Source organism: Pinus tabuliformis, chromosome 4_2 (genome assembly GCF_031772625.1).
Source record: "Pinus tabuliformis cultivar Carrire ecotype Pingquan chromosome 4_2, CPIR1, whole genome shotgun sequence".
NCBI classification, from domain to species: Eukaryota; Viridiplantae; Streptophyta; class Pinopsida; order Pinales; family Pinaceae; genus Pinus; species Pinus tabuliformis.
In genome coordinates, this window is record NC_142304.1 from 952247078 (window position 1) to 952270051 (window position 22974).

Consider the following 22974-nt stretch of genomic DNA (forward strand, 5'->3'; position numbering starts at 1 on the left):
AAATAAGAAAAGATGAATCTGGTATCAGATTCCGGTGAAAAAGACCACAACGTTTAACTTTTAAGACTTTCGACCCAAAACGTTTAACTGTTATACTTCGCGAGCTGGACATGGAGGCCACAACGGAGGAGTAACACCCAAATGGGTCCTTCGGTCAAGTGTGTCTGCTGATAGGCGCAAATCAACATCGTTGCTCAAAAACAAAGGTACCTATCATGCACAAGAGCGTTATAATAGTTCTGTTCATCAAAGTATTCATTCTGGACCAGATGGGCTCTCATGAGTGAAAGTGTGCGTGACGAGTTTTAATGGAAAATATGTTTTTAATCGTTTTAAATGTCTGTAACGCTGCAGAATAGCCACGCCCGAAGGAAATAAATATCCCTTTATTTGGTTACTTTCTGATCACTTGATAGCCTTGTCTTAATTTGGTTGAATCTGTTCTTCCTGTACAATTCCTGGTGAGTAATTTATCTAGAAACCCATTTGGATTTATACCTTTTAAGAGCAAAGGGGGTTTGGTGAAGCCCCAGTTTTTACGAATGAATTGGTTGTGGCAGTGCGGAGTTTTATGTAACAGTTAGCCAAAGGATCACAATGAGGTCTGCCCAAATGTACGCAGTCTGCTTGCTTGCTTTGGTATCTGTATACCCAACTGAGGGCAGGGGATTGAGTAAACTCTGGTCTATCATCGATGTGGATCTGTTAAACTCTTCAACAGATACAAATACTGATGAGCCGGTCACTTATATATGGCCTATGCCTAAACAGTCGAGCAATGGCAATATGACCATAGCAGTTGATCCGGAATTAGCTCTTGTCATGCAAGGAAATGGCTGTTATTCAGGCTTGGTTCGGGATGCTTTTAGACGGTATAAACAGATAATACTCTCTCATCATGTCAAGTTTTCTAATCAGAGCGGTACTCGGCAAACTCAGTATCACATTGGCAGGCTGATCATAACTGTTTCCTCTGCTGATGAGACTGTAAGTTGGGTTATTTTGTACGAGCTTACTTTGTATGACTATTAATGTTTGGATGGATATTTAATCTACTTGCTAGAATAATCGTTGATCCATTCACACCAGTCGAATATAAAATTGAAGGAAGTTTGCGATTAAAGGGGCAGCCATGAGAGGCGAAATTTGAAAATTTCCTCATTGGAATAGAGGTCAGGGTTTCTATTGCGGGTACATCCGCTGAAGGATTTGGGTTCTCTGTTCTCTAGGCCTATCATTGTTTAGCTTACTTCTCTAGGTTTATGATTGTGGATGCTTTTCTCATACAGTAGTTTAGCTATACCATTCAGCGTTTAGGAGATGCTTGGGCACTCCTTTGGTCTGTCACTACTGGATAGTACTTTTAAGTTTCACTGACCACTTTCTTTTTGGTTATTCTTGGACATTTGTAAGTCTATTAAAAATATATTGAAATGGAAAATAATGAATAATTGCCATAGACAGCTGTTTGGTCTTTCACTGAGGATCCATATCGGTGTACACGAGGTTTTAAGTTTTAAACTCTATGCAGATTGCAATTGTCACCATTGGTTGGTGATGGCCAAAGGGATTCGAGTTTTACATATGTAATATTATATTACATTGTATTACTTAAATGTCACATACCTCATTGAGCACTGATCCCAGCTTTGACTTCTCTTTCAGCTTCAACTTGGAACGGATGAAAGTTATTCTCTTTATGTTCCTGCGCACACTGAAGGTTCAATTATTCAAGATGCTATGTTGGAGGTTTGTTATTCGCATAATCTCCTATCCTGCATTTACAGATCAGTGGTTCTTTCAATTTTTACGGACGGTATTCATATATTTGACAAGGAAACATATATTTGAATCTTAGAGTAAGTCCAAACAAAGCATTTAGTTCTTTGCACTGGCAACGCATTCAAATTTCATCCCGAGAACTCGTTTTCCAGGGAAATTACTCATAGCTTGATTCTACTCTCTTTTCCAAAATGTTCAATATTTTCTCCATATGACTTGATTCTTATATGAATTTGTGGCAAATGAAATTGTGAGGTATAAATATTTCTTTTTAATAAAATTGGTGGAACTCTCTGTTAGTAATATACAGTATGAATTACAAGCTGTTCAATCGGAGATACACATCCAAGGGAATCTACAGGGGCTCTGTAAAATATCAGAGTTACTGTCAAATCTGCCTGCACCCATATGGGCATTGAACACAGTATCTAGAAACCCAAAAAAGAGTAGCATGACCATCTAGAGACAGCCGATGTCTAGCTAAGGGCTTTCTCAGCAGTACTAGTAATAACAAAAAGAAATAGCATCATCCAACAGTGTAATCTGAAATAGCCCTGGGCCAATCCTCAGATTCAGATCTTGAAGCAGTGGTGATGTAGGTTGGTGGGGGTATGCCATTCCTGGTTGACTTCATTGGCTTCCTCAACTGCCATGCCTGCCATATCCTGCTCCTGGCAGTTTCCCTTCCTCCTCCTTATTCTTGTTGTCCTCACTGATTGCTTCCAAACCCCATATTTCTTTGACTAGTGCCTCATACTTTCTGTCCATCTTGTTCAATTTTTACAGAATAGCCTGTTACTGCATTCCCCTTTCCTCCACAACCTCAGGAATCATAGCTCTATCGTCTTTATATATATGGTCTCCCTGCTTCTTGATATCTAGTTCACAAGCTCAGATGCCTTCTCCACAACTGTCAACTGTTTCCTTTTCTTTCTAACCCTATTTTCAATTCTCCGAACTTCCTGCTTCACCAGGTTTGCAAAATGCTGGTGGTAACATTCTGCTGCTGCCATGGCTGCCATTTCCAACCCTGGTGGCCTTCTTCTCCTTCCCTGTTGCCCTCAGTCCCCTGAAGGAGTGAGGTTGCCCTCATCTAGTTCCAGCCTTTGCCTCTTCAGTTCCTCCATCTTCCTACCTGCCATCTGTATTCTCCATTCTCTTAGCCTCCAATGGCCTATGCAAATGAACCACAGTACTGCTTTCCAGTGACAACCAGACGAGGTCAACCTTGCTCCTTCGGGGGACTTTGCCTTTTCTTTCTAACCCTATTTTCAATTCTCTAAACTTCCTGCTTCTCCAGGTTTGCAAAATGCTGGTGGTAACTTTCTGCTGCTGCCATGGTTGCCATTTGCAACCCCGGTGACCTTCTTCTCCTTCCCTGTTGCTCTCTGTTTCGTGAAGGAGCAAGGTTGACCTCGTCTAGTTCCACCCTCTGCCACTTAAGTCCCTCCATCTTCCTACTTGCCATCTCTATCTCTGTAGAAAATTAATGATCTGCACCCTTACCCCAGTTTACAAGTTTGCATGTGTTTATTTGGCCCAACCCACATGTTTTGTCATGCTGATATAAATTTCAGAATGCATTAATTGTAAACATTCAAAGAGTACTTCTACTATTTTTCACTTTTCCTATCAGCTGAAATTAATACAAAATTTAGGCAAGCATTCAAGCATGTGAGACACTTATTTTTGGTCAAGGTGACCCCAGAAAAAACCCACAGCCTCTTGGGGAAAACCGGTCTTCAAAGGAGGATTTTATTGCTTAGGAAATTACAAAACAAGTACAAAAATTCACTGTACTTATCTCCCTTTTTCTGCTGTAGCATTTATTACAAATTCTGGAAATTTGTGCCCACTGAACAATTCAGATTTTCAGCAAATTTGGTGCCCAGAATTTCTGCATTCTTCTACAGCTCAGCTCCTTGGAATTTGTGCCCAAACTCAGCCTCGAAATCTGTGCTAAACCCAACCTTGATTTCTGTGCATGAAGGTGACTTTTCTGCCTTGAAAACCATGCCAAACAGCAACCAAAACCCTCCTTGAATTCCATGCTGTCCCAAAATTCGTGTCTCGAATTTTGGGCCTGACAGCTGTCAAATCCTCCTTGAATTTTGTGCCCAGAATTCCTTGAAATTTGAGCTGCTGTTTCCCTGATATTTGTCCCTCTTTGTGCCTTGAATTCCGTGCCTATTGTAGCTGCCAAACCTCCTCGATTTTCATGCTGCAATGGCTGCCTTCTTCTCCTTGGAATTCGAGCCTCCAATCTCAGCTGCAAATTCTCCTTCTCTCCTTGAAGTTTCTCCTCTCCTCTTCTCCTCATGCTTTTTCAAGTGTGAAGTGAAAAATGAGCCTCCCTTTTCTCTTTTTGTCTCTTAGAAAAGATTGAATCCGTAAACCTAAGATCCAATGGATGAGATTTAATCTCCAAATTTCAAGATTTGTGGTTGAGATTAACTCTCCCAATTGACCTCCGTCACACATTAGCCCCATTACCAAAAGCTTCCTAGTACCTTTTTCAAGTTGTGTACATTTTTCTATTTTTCTCATAAAATGATTTTTCAACTCACTTTAATATTAGAAAAGCCTACTTAGTACTTTACAAATAAAGTCACTTTATAACGTACAAGTGACTTTAATATAAGAAAAAGTACATGACACAACACTTCTAAGTACCTTTTCCACCCATGACATTAATATAACTCATAAATGTCACAAAGACAAAAGTCATTAATGTGTCTACTAGGCTAAAAGGGATAAATGCCTAGTAACACCTCTCCATGATACTATTTCCAACACTCCCTCTTACCGAGAAAGGTGTTGCTCACCACTCCCATCTTGTCTCTGAAGAAAACATGCTTGCCTCTTGGCAAAGACTTGGTGAAAATGTCTACTACCTGCTTATCAATGGATATATGCTCAAGCTTAACCGCCCCTCGCTGAACCCAATCTCTAATGAAGTGGTATCTGATCTCTATATGCTTTGATTGATCGTGAAATATTGGATTCTTAGAGAGTTTAATACAACTCTGGTTGTCACAGTGAATCGTAGTTGGTCTCAGCATCTGACCAAATAGATTGTTTTGTAATTTAATTGGTGTTAAATTACTTACATGAATTATCAACCAGGGCTAGTAAACTGATGAAATGTATATGCACTGTTTGTGCTAGCAGTCCTTATTATTTAAACAATTCCTAAGTTAATTTGAGATATTGAAATGCACATGTTTCTCTACAGCTATGTAAGTAAATAAATCACTCATAAAAATGAAATTGATTCTATTGCTCTTGCTTAAAAGAAAAATCACACTCTTCACACTTACTCAAAGTAAAATCAAACACACACTTTGCTTTTAAATAAAATCACACATATACTTTGCTTGAAATGGATTCACATGCACACTCTTGCTTTAAATGAAATCACACACACACTTGCTTTTAAATGAAATCACACCTGCTTTAAATCGAAATCACACTTGCTTGAAATGAAACCTTAACACTGTAAATGAATCTATTCTTGACAAAAAGAAGGATTATCTCTGCAAATTAAAATCCTATCTAAGTCACCTGACACGGGGATTCGGGACACGTAGGATTCGAGATTCGTGGTGTCGGATTCGGACACGCTGACCCCCCGGAACAGGACACATTAGGACACGTTATATATTATTTTATTAAATATATATATATATATATATATATATATATATATATATATATATATATTAAAAATTAGATATTATCATATTTCATACACAAATTTTAATTAATGATACAAATTTATTGATTTCAAACATAGATCTTCATCTATAGCTATTAGCATGCATAGTACATACAAAATTCAAATAAATGTCAGTGGTACTGGTCACATAAATGATAAATCTATTAAAAATTTAAATCATGATTCATAATTCATAACTGAAAGACAACTTACAACTACAAGATAGTAAGATAAACACACTGACAACTGTAGTTTTCTCATTAAGTCATCAAATCAAAATGTGTTACGTAGGTGCTAGGTAGTGTTGGTGCAATGCCAATGGCAAATAGAAATAGAAAATATAAAACAACTACAGGTATACAAGCCTCAAGGCATCAATCAGCATCACTGTCCCCATCATCATGGTCCCCACTGCTCTCCTCTGCATCCTCCTCCTCCCCTGTATCCATAGTCGCCTCTGCATCTGCTGGTATGGAGGTTGACCCCTCTAAGTCATCAAATCTAACAGGCTCTAGCACTGGATCATTGAGATCCATGTTGGCCAATGCCAACTCAACAGTGGTGTCCAGACCCATATCATCAGGAAAGACATCCCACATCTTTGTCTTTCCCCTCAACCACTCTTCCCTCTGCCTGTAAATAAGACGAAGGTTGGTGTGCACATACACCATTGTCTCTGCCCTGGACTGCTCAAGCCTGCTCTTCTTCACACTACACAAATTCCCATATGTGCTCCAATTCCTCTTGCAACAAGAGGATGAAGTCACCTGAGAGAGGAGCCTCATGGCTAACTGCTGAAGAGGAGGGCTTGTTGCCCCATGATTTGCCCACCAAGAATAGGGCTTCTTAGCCCCCCTGTCTCTAATCACATCATAACCTCCAAATCGACCACTGCCAGTGGAAAACTCTGCAAAGGCATCCTCCACCTCAGCAAGCAATGCACTATCCTGATAAATCCGCCTGAATGCCTCTTTCCTCCCCTGTGAGATTTCACCATCCATGTGAGGAGGGAATCTGCGGGAAGGTCCACCATTCAGCCACTCATGGTTGTAGTATTTGGGGTTCAATGAGTGAGCCAAACAATGTAAAGGTGTACAATTCTTGTCCCATCTGCTGACAAGAATATTCTGTATAGTATCACAAAAGGCCTCTGGTGATGTCTCATACTCGGGGCACTCACTCTGTAGAATAATGCTCCTCACAGACTCAATCATGGAATCCCATCCCTCATAAACCTCTCCTAGGATGGGTTTGTCTGTATTTGCAACTCGAAGCAAAGAAATGATAGGGTCCATGATCCGAATAATTAGATCTACCCTCTCCCACCAAGCATCATCTAGCACTGTGTCCTTCACTCTTTTAGAGGCTGCCTGATCTGTCTTTCTCCAAAAAGACCAAAACTCAGAAATAACCATGGACCCAAGAGCGGTCTTGACCTCCCTCAATCTCTTCAACATCATGAATGAAGTGCAAACCGTGTATCAGCAATCTTCAACAATGATAGATTGCTGTACTTCTTGTAGATGGTGAGGGCATTTGTATGATTTTGCACAAAGTTACATATATGTCTTGCATCCTTAATAATGCTTCCAATCCAAAGCACATCAGAAGCAATGGATTTCAGTGCTAAGTTCAATGAATGGACAATGCAAGGTGTCCAAAACACTTGTGGATATTTAGCTTCCACAATCATGCCAGAAGCCTTGCAAACAGGTGCATTATCTGTAATGATTTGCACACAAGAATCAAAACCTACATCTTCAACAACTTTAATAAATAACTCACCCATAAATTGTGCATCCTTGTATTCGCCAAGTGTATCCACTGCTTTCATGAAAACTAGACCATTCAAGGAAGACACCAAGAAGTTGATGATTGGGTGTCGTGCTGGATCTGTCCATCCATCAGAAACAATGCTAACCCCAGATGTTGGCCATGATGCCACAATAGGCTCAAGCATTTTTTGCACCTCTTTTTTTTGCCTTCGTCAACAATGTAGTTCTCAGCTTCTCTGACCCAGGAGGCACATACCATGCTGGAGCCCCTTGAGTTAGAGCTCGGCACATCTCAACAAATAAAGATGAACGTGCAACATTAAATGACATGAAGTTTTGATAGAAGAAGAAGGCAATGGTGAAATCAAGCTCTTCTCGTCTCTCTTTTGGGAAAATCTTGTCCATTAGACCAAGTGCTCTTCTTTTTGATGCTTGTCCCCCAGTAGAAGTAGAACTCTCAAATGGAAATTTGGTGTTGGCTTTCCTCAAAAATGGAAGGGGGTCTTCATTCTTGGGTTTTTTTGATTTTGAAGCCATTGCCACATGTTCCATACCAACATTGGCCTCCTTTTCCAATTCTTTTCTCTTTTGTGAAGTAATAGCTCTACAAGATCCAATCCCACAACCAGGTAAAGCCAACAAATGTGATTTCACACGGTAATATGTGCTTTTGAAAGAAATGTTACAAAAATTGCATTTCCATTGCTCATTGCCTCCTCCCTTTCCCTTGTTGTCTGGCCCATCCTCTCTTGTGACATATTTCCACAATGGATATTTATCATTGTCTTTAAGTTCTCTTCCCTCAACATTACTTGCAGCAGACTCTGATGATATTGGGGGAGGAGGGGCATCTCTACCCATGACATTCTTGCCCTTCCTTTGCCCCCTAATTGCTGCCTTTGATTGAGCCATGAACACTGTTACCTGTAAAAAAAATGAACAAACTTACAAAGCATGCACAAATTTGTAAATAAAAAATGAAAATCATATACAAACTGCTGTAAAAAATGCAAAAAAATGGAGGTGAAATGCCAGTCTTAGAACAGAGACAATTTTAGCATGTCTTTTGGAAATTCAAGGTTGCAACTTGCCAGAGTATTCTGAGAAATTCAAGGTTACAATACACATAAATTATAATTAAATAGATTCCACTGTCCAGATATAAAGTTATTTCATGACTCACAGCAAATAAGGGTTTTGATCTTGCCAAGCTCGTACAGGATTTCAGTGTATTTGGGCAACCAAGTTTTCTCCAAGATTGCAGTTTGATCCTGTGGAAGGAGAGGCCGAGAATAGGCATTATATTCTCTGATCTATGAGAGAATGGCCACAATTCTGTGGAGGAGGGCCAAGCCTCTGTTCACCATGAAAAGGAGGCCATAAAGCTTGGTTGCTGGCAGAATAGAAGCCCGAGTTACCTCAATACACAACCCAGGTGAGAAGGCCTTTTAAGACTGAGATATGGACTCCAACTTTACTATTTGATCAATATAATTCAATGAGTGTGCATTAATCAATTTTAAGTGTCACAACATTCAAGATTTGAAAAATCAATTCTCTGTGATCAAAATGTTTACAATGCCAAGGTTTCCATCAATCCAACAACAATCATACCACAGAGGATATACCAAACAACAATGCCTCAGTGTTAGAAAAGCAATTGTGATATGCCAATAAATAAGATTTTCCCACTATCTTAAGATCAGAAAACTCTGTTCTGAATACACAAATGTCTTAAATTTATTGTACAAAGTTTCTATTTAGGAAAGGTTGTATTATTCCTTCTTGATGATAGTCTCCAAGCTGATATCTAAAGGAAAGAATCCAAGGAAGTTTCGTTATCTATGGTGTGGAGTGGTTGAATAATAGTGTGATTGGAGTGGTTTCATTATCCAAGTAAGTTGAGGCCCTTGAGAATGAATGGAGTGGAAGAAATGCCTTGACAAGTTGACAAAGAAAAAGGCTTCCTTTTGAAAATGTTTTCATAATGCATTCCCAGACAACAACGAAGGGAATGTTTCTGAAACACCATGCTGCAGTTAGGTGTTCATTCCCTCAACAAGAATGGCATTAAGCAATTTCAAAGAGGATTGAATCTAATCAGTGTTCTCATTACAGTACAACGACGGGAGTTCAAAAGGGACATGACATGTTTTGGGACTGCTGCCTGGGAACCCGAATACCCTCAGATTCCCAACAAGTGAAGAAATATAGGCCACAGACCTGTAGATGGAGACCGAGGATTGTCAAAGGGCTTGACTGGTAATCCGAGGTCAGAAAAGTCTGTGGCATGGAGCTGCTCAACGTAAACTGTAAACACTGAACAGTGAGATTAGAAATGCTGCAAATGCACTTACCTGGTGGACCGGTGGTCGATTCTCCTTGTTGAATGCTCTACTCCTTGCTGCAACAACACAAATCACTTGCCAACAGCACAAACCACTTGCCAAATGAAAATATTAATGAGCAAACACGCCCTTTTCATACCCGCGCTGAGCTTAGCGAGTCCTGGAAATAGGACACGTTTCCCAAAATCGCGACACGCTTTTGAAAATCGTGACACAACCTTGGATTCGACGTGTCGGAAAAGGACATGACGTGTCATATGATTTGGACACGAATCCAGACCAAATCGTGTCGGATTCGCTGGATTTGGGATTCGTAGGGGGTTTAGGACGAATCAGGTTACTTAGAATCCTATCTATATCAGTGTTTTACAACCCGGCCGAGTCAACTCGGAAACGACCGTTTCGAACCGAGCCAAAGCAAATTTTAATGACCCGGCCAGCAACCCGGCTCGGTTGACCGAGTCAACTATGACTCGGCCGAGTCATCCAATGACTCGACCGAGTCATCCAATGACTCGGCCGAGTCATAGTTGACTCGGTCAACCCGGCCGGGTCCGTATTGACTCGGCCGAGTCAAAGAACCCACGGTTGCTCTAGGTGCCATTTGTATTATTTAGGTTTCAAATAGGTGTTCAAGAACAGTTAATAAAATAGCTGGGTATATGTACATCTATGCTCTTGCAGCCCAGGATTAGACATAGTAACTACAATCAGCCACTCAATGACTGTGATGCATTCTTGTGGCACGTATAGCTAAAGTTAATTCATGATTATGATCACCATTCTTTCAGCAGTGTAGACACAACATGTAGGATTTCACACAAGTGTAGACTTATTTAATAAAGATCTAGGCTATGAACTGTAGCATTCCTTTTACCACACAGGAATCTATTAATGCAAGCATCTTAAACTTGAATAGTGTCCATAAGCACCCTTAATGCTGAGATTAATTAGACTCGAGAGTCCATGGCACATGCATATAGAGTACTGCAATTTTCACATGATCAGATGCATATCATGAGGTCAACACATGTAATCATTTACATTTTCATCAACAATCAAAGCATTATCATAACATGAGCAATTCCAATCCCTTAAGAAAGCATACTTCACACAGTTAATTAGCATATAAACCATTCCAGAAATATAAACATGACATCCATTGCTCATATCAATTGTGGTAAACACTTATCTCAAAATATAAGCTGGGAAACTAAGTCGGGGGCTTGAAGTCTCTGCCCACCCATTGGGTACCATTTTGATATAATGGATTGGTTCATGAGCCTACTTTGATCATATGTTGTCTTCCATCTATATTATAATGCTGTGTGTTTGGAAACATGAATGAAAATCTTTAAAATTATGTTTTTTTATAAAAAAAATAAATATTTAATGTATTTTTTACAACGACCGAGTCATTGAAATCGAGCCGGCCGAGTCATTACCGAGTCCGAGTCCGAGTCGGAGTCGATCCTCGGCCGAGTCCGAGTCGGAGTCGATCCTCGGCCGAGTCCGAGTCCGAGTCCGAGTTGTAAAACATTGATCTATATAACTGCAATGTAAAGCTATGCTCTGTCCATGTGCACAAGAGATCTTGCTTCACTCAATAATAAAATGATTAAATGAACATGCTGCAAAACAATTTGAAACTTATATTCAAAAATCAAAACTTGAGTGATTAAATGAACTAACAAAATTCTACAAGAAACACAGAATAAAATACTAATTGCAAATAAAAGAAAACCTTATTGTCTCAAGGGGACCCTCCTACAGGAAGCAAGTATCAATATGATGCCTTCACAAGATGATTAACCACGCATTGGAATCACACAGTGGAGAAATAAGAACGAAACAAAGTTTGTATATAAAACAGATTGTTCATAGCATAAAATTCCAAGCCTGTGTCTGCTATGCCAAGAGGCATATTTATAAAACTCTTACACATTAAATGTTTCAGAGTATTACGCCTTATGCTAATTGACACTAGCTAAAATTAACATTAAGATATAAAATAGCATGATCTCCTCATGATTTGCTATCAGCGAAGAAAATCATGAGGTTGAATATCTGCATTCACTAATTCCTCACTTGCTTGATTCGCCTTTCTTGGTGGTTGACTTCTGCTTTGACCGAGCTGCTATGGTGCTTTCCTTATCGATCCAGGTTATGAAGGTAGGAACAAATCGTTGTACTAGCTAATTGCCACTTGCCCATATGCCCTGTTCTTCGGCTGAAGCTCCGTAACCCATCAAACCTTGGACTTAGTTGCAGAATCATACATCAGTTGCAGAATCGTGGTAATTTAGTAGCTCAGGTAAATATTGAGTCAATAATAAAGACAAATGATATTTATGAAATGGAAGATGATTATGTACTTGTCATGCCATAAACCTTGTCAACTGGTACCCAAATTAGAGTTATGAAGGTCAAAAAGGGGAGAATGGAGTATAAGAAGGTTGTAAAAAAGAAGCAATTTTGGTGTTCAACATAGACCATGAAGCATCTTGTGAAGCCATAATGCCTCGCACCCTGCCTAACTAGTTGCCATTTACTCTGCCTCTGCACTGTTCATGCCTCTGACTTCTGTTTCCTGCTGAGCCATGACGCAACTGCGGAGCCCAATGAGAAACAACATTCGAAAGTACTCTTCTGATCATTGACACCGCCAACTCGATCTGAGTCTGTGCAACCAGTCAATCTGACCCCATCACATCTGACATAGTCCAACCCATAATCCACTATGCCCTGTAAGTACCTCAATACATGTTTTGCAGCGACCCAGTGTACTCTCCTGGGCTCCCTCATAAACTGACTCAATGAGTTAACTGCAAAACAAATATCCGGTCTAGCGTTGACTAGATACATCAATGACCTGATCAATCGACGATACAAAGTGGTATCCACCAACTCAGAATCAACATCATGAAGCTTCTTCTAGTTGGTGATCATAGGAGTAGCCATAGGCCTGCAACCATCCATACAGAATCTCCTCAAGGTATCTCTTGCATACCTGCCCTAGCCCACAAAGATGTGCCCATCCTCCTGCCAAACCTCCAACCCCAAAAAGTAATGCATCAACCCCATATCAGTCATATCAAACTCTGAAGCAAGATCTGTCTTGCAGTGTTGGATTAGATTGCCCTCCCCTGTGATAAACAATTCATCTACATACAGTACTAGAATGAGTGGATCGTCACCTACCAGGATAAAGTATAGGTTCAAATCGACATCACTCTTCTGGAATCCCATCTGTTGCAAGTAGGCATCTATCCTCCCGTACCATGCCCTAAGTGTGTGCTTTAGTCCATATAAGGCTTTCTTCAACCTACATACATGAGGCTCCCTCCCATGCAACTCAAAGCCCTTAGGCTGTTCAGTGTACACCTCCTCTTGTCAATGTTTTTAAAACCGGAACCGATCCACCTAATGAACCGATTTACCGACAAGAACCGGTCTAATTGGGACTGGTTTGGTCTAAACGAACTGGTTTTAGAAAAATACATTAAATAATTGATTTTTAATGAAAAAAACTATTTTTAAGATTTAAAACCATGACTCCAAGCCAATAGAGACAAAATATGCAAAGGTTGCTCATTTATATACCATGTAAAGGTGAATATATCAAAATGGCACCGAGTGCAATACATATCATCGACAAAATACATAAGTAATGAGGCTCTAAATGGCCTCTAGAGTGCAAAAACAAAGCCTACAAACTATGGGGCCAGTGGCCTACTACAAGACTCAAGTCTACATATATGATAATAGTGATCAACATTATAACTTGAAACTTCTCATGAGTCATCATGATCAAACTTAGTTGGTTGAGTCTCGACTCCCAAACTTTGCAGTCAAAAACTTCTCTATTGGTTCAGTGACTTGAGTCTCAAACTTCAGAAGGTATTCTGCCCTAATATGCCCTATTATTTCATTTGGTGCTCCACATGGCTTTACATGGCCTCCTATCCCCGCCAAGTGTTGCTTTAACCTGTTAATACCCCCTCCTTCATTGGATTTTTGGCAATATTTGTAGATCATTTTGCCATCAATCATATCACAATGAGCCCATGCAGTATCTCTGGCTTTTGGAGGCATGATGTCTACTACTTAGCTTAAACTCTGCTGTTCCACTACTCCAACAAAAACTCAACACTCTCCAAGCTCCCAAGTAAACTCACAAACACTCCAAATGAGATATGTGAGACAAATGAGAGGGAGAAGGGCCTCTTAAAGGCTTGGAGAGGGTGTTTTTGGAGTGAAAGGATCCTTACTTTCCCTCCAAAAACCCTAAACCACCTTAGATAATCTGCTGTGTGGGTCCTCCACGAGCATGGCAGGTAACCGGCCGGTTTAGGGTGGAACCGGCCGGTTTGACCACAAACCGGTCGGTTCCGTCTTAAACTGGCCGGTTAGGATCGATTAGGGCCCATTTCTCGCCATACAGCCTCCTAAACTGGCTTTTTGCTCCGGTTCCAACCAGTGGGCCTGCTCACCGGCCGGCTAGACCGGTAATCGGTTAGCTAGGCCGGTTTTTAAAACTATGTCTCTTGTATAACACCATTGAGAAAGGCGGTCTTCACATCCATCTAGTGAAACCTCCATCCCATCTCAACTGCTATAGATATCATTGCTCTAATGGAAGTTTAATGACCAACTGGTGCAAAGGTCTACTCATAATCAACTCCCTCTACCTGTGAGAACCCCTACCACAAATTGAGCTTTGAACTTCTCAACACTGCCATCTGCATCATGTTTGACCTTGTAGAGCCACCCTGAAGTCACCACTACTTCCCATTAGTTCATGGCACTATCTCCCAGACATCATCTTGATGATAAAGGCATACTCCTCCACCATGGCATCCCTATAGATCTGCTGTCTAGCGACCTCCTCAAAACTAGTTGGCTTTGTCTCCACAACATCTGCCACGAAGCCACCCAGCCTCTCTGGCAATCTACTCTCCCTAGTTGACCACTTGGGTCTCCCCACTGCCTCCTGAGCCTCCTTTAGGGTCTCCCGAAGCCATCTTGGTTTCCTCTTTGCTGCAGCAGTCTCCTATGTAGTATGGGAAAATCCTCAACTGGTGCCTCTCCTCTTGGCGAGGAAGGCTCTGAAATAACCAAAGGAGATCTTGAACTCTGAGATACTGTGCCTGATGATCCTGTCCCAGGTGAGCCTGTGCCAGGCGAAACCATACCCTGTGAGCCTGTCACCCCTGAAGAAGGTGAACCTCCTGACGCTGATGTACCACCTAATGCACCTAAAACCTGTTGTGTGCCCCCCTATCGAGGAGCTTGCTGCTCTACCTGATCAACCTCCCGAGACCTCCTCAAAGCCCTCTCCTCCTCAAATGTCACATCCCTGCTTAGGACAATCTTTTTTTGTGTAGGAAGATATATGCGGTAGGCTCTGCTTGTCTCACTGTAACCCATGAGGATGCCCCTCTCCGCTGTGGGTTCCAACTTCCTCCTCTTCTCCTCAGGGACGTGTGAATATGTAAGGCACCCAAATATCCTGATGTGCCCAACTCCCGACTTCTTGTCGATATATGTCTCCTCAGGAATTTTGCTCCCCAAGACTTTGTGTGGGCTTCCGTTCCGCAAATAAACAACAATGTTACACGCCTCGTCCCATAAGAAGGTAAACTCTGATCATGCAACATCACTCTAGCTGCACCCACAATGGTCGGTTCTTCCTCTCTGCCCCCCCATTCTGTTGAGGGTGATAAGGCACAATGAGTGCACCCCCTTGATGTCAACACTCCCACAAAAATATCTTAGCTCTATTGAAGTGTACTCACACCCATTGCCTGATCTCAACACCCTGATCTTCCTCCCTGTCTGGTTCTACACAAGAGTCTTAAACTCTTGGAATCGCTGGAAGGCCTCATCCTTGGTCTTTAGGAAGTAAATCCAGGTCCTCCTGGAGTGGTCATTAATAAATGTCATATAGTACTCATATCCACTCAACGGGACATGGGACATAGGACCACATACAACAAAATGAATCAAATCAAGTATACCTGTAGCTCTACTGTCACTGCTCTGGAAAGGTGTCTTGGTGTACTTTCCCAAGCACACCCCCTGCACGCATCATGATGCTCAGTACTAAAATCTGGTAACCTGGTAACCATCTCCCACAACATCCTGAAAGCTCCATGGTGCAAGTGTGCGATGCTCTTGTGCCACAACTCACATAAATCACTATTACTTGTTTGCACTACCATATCTCGAAGAGACTGAAACATGAGTCTGTATAGTCTCCGATTGCGAGCTCCAATCACATGAGCAGACTCAATACTGGATCCTCTAGGATATATCAACACTTGTCCCTTCCGGAACAATACCTCATATCCCTTGTCCTCCAAGCTGGAAACTGATATCAAACTCTTCTTCAACCCTGGAACATAAAGAACATCTATCACCTTTAGAGAAGGTGATGGTTCCCTCTGAAATGAAACTGTCTCCATACCTGCCGCCTTGACTTTGGAGTTGTCGCTAAGCACAACTTCCAAGTCAATGTCATCCTCCAAAAGGCTCGTGAAGTACTCTCTAACTCCGGTCATATGGCAAGATGCTCCATTGTCTATGAACCATCCATGGGAAGATGCAACATGAGTGGCTAAACTCACCACCAACGCACACTCTGAATCAAACATAACTGCAAACTCATCCACATTTGCTGAAGCCGTAATTCCTTGGTTTTTTACCCTTATTGTTGGGACATTGAACAACATAGTGACCCATCTTTCCACAAACAAAGCATTTCACTTTGCTCATGTCCTTCTCCTTAGCCTTTTGCTTCCCCTTATCTTGCTTTGCTCCACTAAAAGACCCCTTCTTGATCTTCTTTCCCTTCTTTCCCTTTGCCGCAAGAGCAACATTCTCCTCTTCACCTCCCCCACCACTCTTGCTGCCACTTTTCATACTCCTCCTGATCTCCTCCTAGAGGAAATCGTCCCACATCCTCCTCCAACCAGGAAAGTGCTCTCTGGCCACCAAGCTGTGGATAAAACTATCCCACTTCTCGGTGAACCCCTCTAAAGCAATATGAACCAACTGCTCCTCTGGAACAGTCTCTCCAATAGCAACTAACTCATCCTTCACCTGTGAGACTCTAGTGAGGAAAGATGTCACACTGTCGATCTTGGTCATCTTGGTGTTGCGTAGTTTTTGTCTCAACACCATCTTCCTATTCTCATTAGAACTCTGATGCAAAGAGACCAAAGACTCCCACATCTAATATGCATATCTCATCCCTGAAACAAGAGGGAATAAATGATCCTTCATGGCATCTAGAAGGATCCTCTTTGCCTTCACATTTTTCTTGTTGAACTCTACCAACTGAGCTGGATCAATGGGTGCTTGCACAACTGCTTCAACAACATCCCACACTTCCACCTCCTCCAGTAAAAGCATAATCCTCTCCTTCCATGGGCCAAAGTTTTTAACCCCTATCAATTTGTCCTCTACTCAACCCAATAGCCATGACCCCACAACCAACAAAATGAAGCGAATCTTGAAGCTAGAACCTCTCTCCCTTTGAACTGCTGATGTCTTTGCTTTTCTGGCAAAGTTTCAAACATATGGTTCATTGTTTGAAGACTTTGGTAGTTTGCTGCCATCTTTATCAGATGACTGAAAATAAAGATTTAAGCCTCAACTTGGCTCAACTTCGCTTTGATACCATGTAGAAAATTATGATCTGCACCCTTACCCCAGTTTACAAGTTTGTATGTGTTTATTTGGCCCAACCCACATGTTTTGTCATGCTGATATAAATTTTGGAATGCATTAATTGTAAACATTCAAAGAGTACTTCTACTATTTTTCACTTTTCCTATCAGTTGAAATTAATACAAAATTTAGGCAAGCATTCAAGCACGCGAGACACTTATTTTTGGTCAAGGTGACCCCGGAAAAAACGCACAGCCTCTTGGGGAAAATTGGTCTTCAAAGGAGGATTTTATTGCTTAGAAAATTACAAAATAAGTACAAAAATTCAATATAATTATCTACCTTTTTCTGCTATAGCATTTATTACAAATTCAAGAAATTTGTGCCCATTGAACAATTCAAATTTTCAGCAAATTTAGTGCCCAAAATTTCTGCATTCTTCTATAGCTCAGCTCCTTGGAATTTGTACCCAAACTCAGCCTCAAAATCTGTGCTAAATCCAACCTCGATTTCTGTGCATGGATGTGACTTTTCTGCCTCAAAAACTGTGCCAGACAGCAGCCAAAACCCTCCTTGAATTTTGCGCTGTCCTCAAGCTGTTGTCCTGAATTTCGTGCCTCGAATTTTAGGCATGACAGCAGTCAAATCTTCCTTGAATTTCATGCCTAGAAATCCTCAAAATTTGTGCAATGTCCTACTTGAAATTTGTGCCTCTCTGCCTCGAATTTCACGCCTAATGTAGCTGCCAAACCTCTTTGATTTTTGTGCAGCAATGGCTGCCTCCTCCTTGGAATTTGAGCCTCCAATCTTAGCTGCTAATTCTTCTTCTCTCCTTGAAGTTTCTCCTCTCCTCTTCTCTTCATGCTCTTCCAAGTGTGAAGTGAAGAATGAGCCTCCTTTTTCTCTTTTTGTCTCTTAGAAAAGATTGAATCCCTAAACCTAGGATCCAATTGATGAGATGTAATCTCCAAATCTCAAGATATATGGTTGAGATTAACTTTCCCAATTGACCTGCTCACACATTGGCCCTGTTACTTAAAAGCCTCCTAGGACCATTTACAAATTGTGTACCTTTTTCTATTTTTCTCATAAAGTGATTTTTCAACTCACTTTAATATTATAAAAGCCTCCTAGGACCATTTACAAGTTGTGTACCTTTTTCTATTTTTCCCATAAAGTGATTTTTCAACTCACTTTAATATTATAAAAGTACACTTAGTACTTTAGAAATAAAGTCACTTTATAAAGTACAAGTGACTTTAATATTAGAAAAAGTATATGAGACAACACTCTAAGTACCTTTTCCACCCATGACATTAATATAACTCATAAATGTCATTAAGACAAAGTCATTAATGTGTGTACTAGGCTAAAAGGGATAAATGCCTAGTAACACCTCTCCTTGGTACAATTTCCAACATTCTCAAGTCTCTTAGCCTCCAATGGCCTATGCAAATGAACCATAACACTACCTTCCAGTGCCAACTAGAGCTTCTCTCCTCCAGATGAACAAAACTATTGACAGAGCGCTTTCAAATCAATGTTATTATTTCCACACAAAAACCATTTGAAGCCATAATTCTTCACGTGAGGGGCAAATGTTTGAATGATGGGAGGATCTGTTAGTAGGACCGTGGAGCCAAACCATTATTTTCTCTCTTCTCCTTCCCCTTCTTTCTCATGCTATCAACAATATGCTAAACGGTTGCTATTGTTTGTCTTGGCGGACATGTGGCGCTTTCTCCACTGAACTTCCATGAACCCATATGGGGACAAGTATAAACCTATTGGAAATTGTTAATTGAATTTGAAATTGCTAATTAAAAACCTTTTCGTGGTTCTTAGTCCTTTTGCAATGGACATGTGGTTGTATCTTGTGGAATTATTGGCCACAAGTTTTTTCCTGTTTTTGTCTTATTTCCAATAGACATTTTGCCTATATCCTTGTCTCCTGTGGAATTGTTGATTATAAACTTTTTCCCATTTTCACATCATTTCCAGTAGATGTTTTGATGTCATATTTTGTGAAAATATTTCTTCTTTCTTTCCATGAAATTTTCCTTGATTGTTTTTCTTCTAAAATTTGGTTTAATCATTAGAAGAGAAATGGCATTTTCAGTGTCATCTCATGCTCAAATCCTATGAGATTCATAGTGCTGCATAATTACTTAACTATACAGGTCAATGTTATTTCAAGCTAAAAGCATAAAAGTACAATCTATGGTGTGAAATCCATGTTCCCAGACTGATGATTTTTCGTACTACTTCAGAATCAGGTCTATGTCTTAAACACAATCACAAACACACTGAAATACACACAACTTCAAGCACTCTGCACGACGGAAATATAGAACAATGAATCAACAAAGTACACAAAGATTTGAAGACCCAAAACTTGTTTGTATTACAACTTTAATACAACAAACATAGGGCTCATGTCCCAGGGATCATTGCCCTTACAATTAGCCATGGTATAAGGAAAACTATGGCTTGAGGTCAACAACGTTTGGCTCTCAATCTGCCCAAGAACAAAAACAAACTTGACTTGCTGAAGAAGTGTTTGACCACAACCCTTTTAGTCCACTTTTCTTTCTTGAACACTGGGCAGGTCCTTTGCCACCTCTACTCATAAAGAATATTGCTCCTTCAACACCTCTGCATATCAACTGCTCACAAGGGTTCTGCTACTCTAAAATGCCTTGTACACTTTAGTGCCACAAATCTGCCTTCTCTCAGTGAATATGCTGCTCTAGAGTCACTGAACATAGGCTCAAATATCATCCCTCTCACAGTGATGTTTGCCTCATCAAAACCACTGTATATAGGCCTTGTAACACACTGTCCTACTCCTATTCCTTTTTCAAGGACAAACTTTCACCATATAAACTCTGCAATCATCTACATTGAAAACAGACCCAAATACCTCTTCAATGATCTCTACATAGTCCTGAGGAGTCTCAACCCTTTGCACACAATTTTTGAGGTCTCTCGGCCTTGTTATAGGCTCATACGACCACCTCAGGCTCTGGCCTTTCGTCCGGCCACCTCAAGCATCAGACCTCTGGAAATCTACATGTACTTAGCTCTTAACTCCTACACATAACCTTGAGGGAGCTCGACCCTCACTCCAACTACAACAGAGGCCTCATGGCCTCTCTGTTCACCATGGATAAGGGTCTTGACCCTCTTCTATGACACATAAATAAGCTCGGCCTTTGCACAGAGATATCACACAACCCTTATGCACAAAACCACAAAGAATAGACTCGTCCAACCCTCCACAACTTGGTCTGCCCAAAACATAATAAAGAATACTCATTTCCTCCTTCGATTTGCTTCAGCTCGACCTCCTTGAGGGTCTGCAATTTTCTTGGCTTGTTTTCTTCTTTAGATGATGTGTAATGGATGTGTGAGACCTCTCCTAGGTCTCTTCTATTTATAGCCTCTCTAATCATTGAATTAGGGCTTTTTGGTTCCTTTAAAGTGACCTCCGACAATAATTAGAATAGGGGTCTTTAGCCCACCAACTTGTGCCCAAATCCCACCACTTGGGTACATTGCCCACAAAACCACTTTTTTGTGGGTCAACTCCAGAGTCCACACAAACCTAGTACCCCAAGGGTTGTGGGAGTACCTCCCAAGCTACACTTCTCAACACTCCCTCTTAGTGAAGGAGGTACTTCCACTACTTGAAAGTAACTCGTTAGCAACACTAGCCCAATCTCTGGTGTTCACCACTACAACATACCCTGTAGAATGAACAACATTATCCTTAGTAGTGTCCCTACCACCAGAGGCCTCTCATTGCTTCTTCTCGTGATTGGCCTTCACCCCATTCCACGATTCCTTCTTACCATCTGTAGAAGTCTCCTTACACCCTACTTACCATGCACTCTTCTTGGGTTGTGGATTCTCCCTCTGAATCGAAAAACTCTCACTCGAACTTGACTCCCTTTGAGTCTTAGGAACTTGCTTCTTTCGTTGATCTGCAGGCTTGCGTGTCAGCCTATATAGACCATGCTCCCTAAATCTAATGATTGCTCTAATAGAGTTAGAGCCTCTGGGCCTGAGTATCGCTTTCCCATCTCAGAATATCACCTCAAACCCCTTCGCCTCGATCACTGAGACAGACAACACACTGTACTTGAGTTCCAGTACCCATAGTACATCTTGAACTCGTAGCAACCCACTTGACTCCATCCTGAATGGCACAACACCTGACCCTCTGACAACTTTTTGACTCTTATTGCCAACCTCCACATGCAATTTCGAGTTCCATTTAGTTAGAGTCTCAAAAAACTTCTCGCGAACCTGTCATATGCTTCGATGCTTTGCTATCCATGTATTATGCACCCTTGTTGATGGTACTCTCGAAGAAATGAGAAACCAAAGCAAAGTCTTCCTTGAGATTTCTAAAGAAGTCATCCAGCTCCCTTGAAGATGTAGCAACTATAGCTATCTCCTCCTTCTTCTCATTGTCTCCCTTCTTTTGTCATGGACTCTTGCTCGCATAATGACCATACTCATCACATGTATAACGCTTCAACTTGCACAAGTCCTTTGCTTTTCCCTTCATCTTTCGTGCAAGAAGAACAATATCTTCAATAGACTTCTTCTTCTTATGAAGATCCTTGTCCCACAGATCTTCTTGGATGAAGTCGTCCCATAACTTATTCCAATCTAGCAGCTTATCTTGAGCAACTATCCCTTTGATAAATGGATTCCATTCCTCGGAGAAGCCCTTTAAAACAGTCCTCACTCGTTTTGACTCTGGAACGTTATCTCCAATGGCAACAAGCTCATCACAAACTTGAGAAAGTCTCATCAGATACGAAGACACACCTTCGCCATCCAACATCTTGGTGCTCTTCAACTTCTCTCTCAATACCAACAACTGGTTCTTGTTCTTAGTCTAGAAAAAGTCCTAAAGAGCCTTTCACATCTCTCGTACAATGTTCTTCCCTGTTAGATGAGGTATCAAGTGATCCTTGACATGATCTAGGATGATCAGCTTAGCCTTTGCATCCAACACTTTATATACTTCCAACTTCTTAGGGTCCGTTGGCTTTTGAATCTCCTTATTGACAAAGTCCCATATTTTGTTCAACAACAAGACCAACCTAATCCTTTCCTTCCAAGGACTGCAGTTGGACAAGCCATCCAACCTATCCTCATACCTTAGACTAGTAACCAAATTTGCCATTGTTGTTAGTCCTTCAACAACAAGGTAACCAACTTCGCCATTGTTGTTAGTCCTTCAACAACAAGGTAACCAACTTTCTCTTGAGTTGTTCGTTATGCACACTCTGATTCAATTGTCCCTTCAAAGTAGCTACCATGTTGATTTTTCCTAGTACTTCAAAATCAAGTCTGTGTCTAAAACACGATCACAAACACATTGAAATACACACAACTTCAAGCACTTTTCACAACGAAAATATACAATAGTGAATCAACAAAATACACAAGGTTTGTAGACCCAAAACTTGTTTATATTACAACTTTAATACAACAAACAGAGGTCTCCTGTATTACGGATCATGGCCCTTACAATTAGCCCTGATACAAGGAAAACTAGGGCTTGAGGTCAACAATGTTTGAATCTCAATCTGCCCAAGAACAAGAACAAACTTGACTTACTTGCTAAAGAAGCATTTGACCACAACTCTTTTAGTCC

The 22974-nt window shown here is 40.9% G+C and overlaps 1 protein-coding gene across 1 annotated transcript in view; it reads left to right on the forward strand.

The window, feature by feature from the left end:
- Positions 1 to 213: 213 nt before the first annotated feature.
- Positions 214 to 22974, forward strand: part of LOC149172810 (beta-hexosaminidase 1-like) — a 167111-nt gene continuing 144350 nt past the window's right edge. The window contains exons 1-3 of the mRNA XM_089426475.1: positions 214 to 461; positions 561 to 987; positions 1666 to 1749. Of these exons, the coding sequence (XP_089282601.1) occupies positions 598 to 987; positions 1666 to 1749 (474 nt within the window). The 5' untranslated portion in view covers positions 214 to 461; positions 561 to 597. The remainder of the gene's footprint in view (positions 462 to 560; positions 988 to 1665; positions 1750 to 22974) is intronic.